Below are 1,179 nucleotides of genomic sequence, written 5' to 3'. Positions count from 1 at the left end.
CTTTTTGTTTCCTGTCTTTTTGTATCCTGTCCTGTCTTTTTGTATCCTGTCTCATCCTTTTTTGTATCCTGTCCCGCCGACCTCCGCTGCCTTCCACCCCGCCATCTCCTGCCTCTCACCGCCTTCACTACCGGACTGCAATATTCACCGCCTTCACCACCGGACTGCAGTACTCACCGCCTTCACTACCGGACTGCAGTACTCACCGCCTCACCGTTCCTGTCCCCCGGCTCTGTGTTGCCGACCGACCCGCTGCGCGCCGCTCTCAGACATCGCTGGCCCGGCCGTGCTGTGCTACTACCCCCGTCCCGGGAGGTAGCTACCGCTCCCTCCCCGGTTCGGGGGTTGCCATCTCCGCAGGTGAGTGTCGGTCCTTCCCAGCCTTCACTCACTGCTGCGCGATTTGGTCGCTGGCATGGCACGGCTAGGTTGGCCGGCCGCGCGGGTTCGGTCCCAGGCTGGCAATACTGACGACAACGGCAACGGCGGCACCGCCTGTCGTTTTGCCCTGGACTCCCGGCCATCCCACCTGCCCCCACCTCCCCCTGCCCTTCTCTCGTCTCACCTACACTCTGCCGCCGCCACATCCATCGAGGCTCCCAGCAACACCAACACCGGACTCTATACCCCCCCCCCCCCCCCCCCTCCCCGTTCGCTGACTCTGTGTTCCATGTTACTCGTTGTTGTTACTTGTTGTTTTTGTGTCTCCCATATATGTGTATCCTATATTGTCAGCGTCTTTGAGCCATGGAAAAGCGCTATATAAATTTAATTAATTATTATTATTAATTATTATTATTACTTCTGGTTAGATGCTAAACTACATGTCATTGTCTGGCAATAATGAAACTGAATCTAATAATGTAATCTAACGTAATGATTGGGGTTGGCACCATGGGGTGTTAGTAACCATACTGTGAGAGGAGTAACACTCCCACACATATTACATGTCTCTCTCTCTCCCTCACAACTCACAGACTCCCTCAGAAGAAGACATACGGAGTGTAGCAGCAGGCAACGCTCCCACAGATATGTCCCTCTCTCTCTCACACACACACACACACACAGATGGTAGGATACTTCCTGCACTGCTCTCTGCGTGGCTGTGTCTGGGGATTGGGAGTCCTTCAGGAGCTGAAGCACCTGCTGCAGACCTTGTTCATCCGGCTGCCACTCCAT

At 54.7% G+C, this 1,179-nt stretch overlaps 1 protein-coding gene across 1 annotated transcript in view; it reads right to left on the bottom strand.

The window, feature by feature from the left end:
* The window catches only part of tnpo2b (transportin 2b), a gene marked incomplete at its 5' end in the record, with an annotated part of 42,960 nt that extends 41,781 nt beyond the window's left edge, over positions 1 to 1,179 (bottom strand). The window contains one exon of the mRNA XM_080523668.1: positions 1,081 to 1,179. Within this exon, the coding sequence (XP_080379794.1) occupies positions 1,081 to 1,179 (99 nt within the window). The remainder of the gene's footprint in view (positions 1 to 1,080) is intronic.

This window comes from Nansenia antarctica (genome assembly GCF_963989245.1).
Source record: "Nansenia antarctica genome assembly, chromosome: 2".
Lineage (NCBI taxonomy): Eukaryota > Metazoa > Chordata > Actinopteri > Argentiniformes > Microstomatidae > Nansenia > Nansenia antarctica.
Note: the sequence above shows the minus strand (reverse complement) of the source record. Positions and strands in the feature narration are given on the sequence as shown.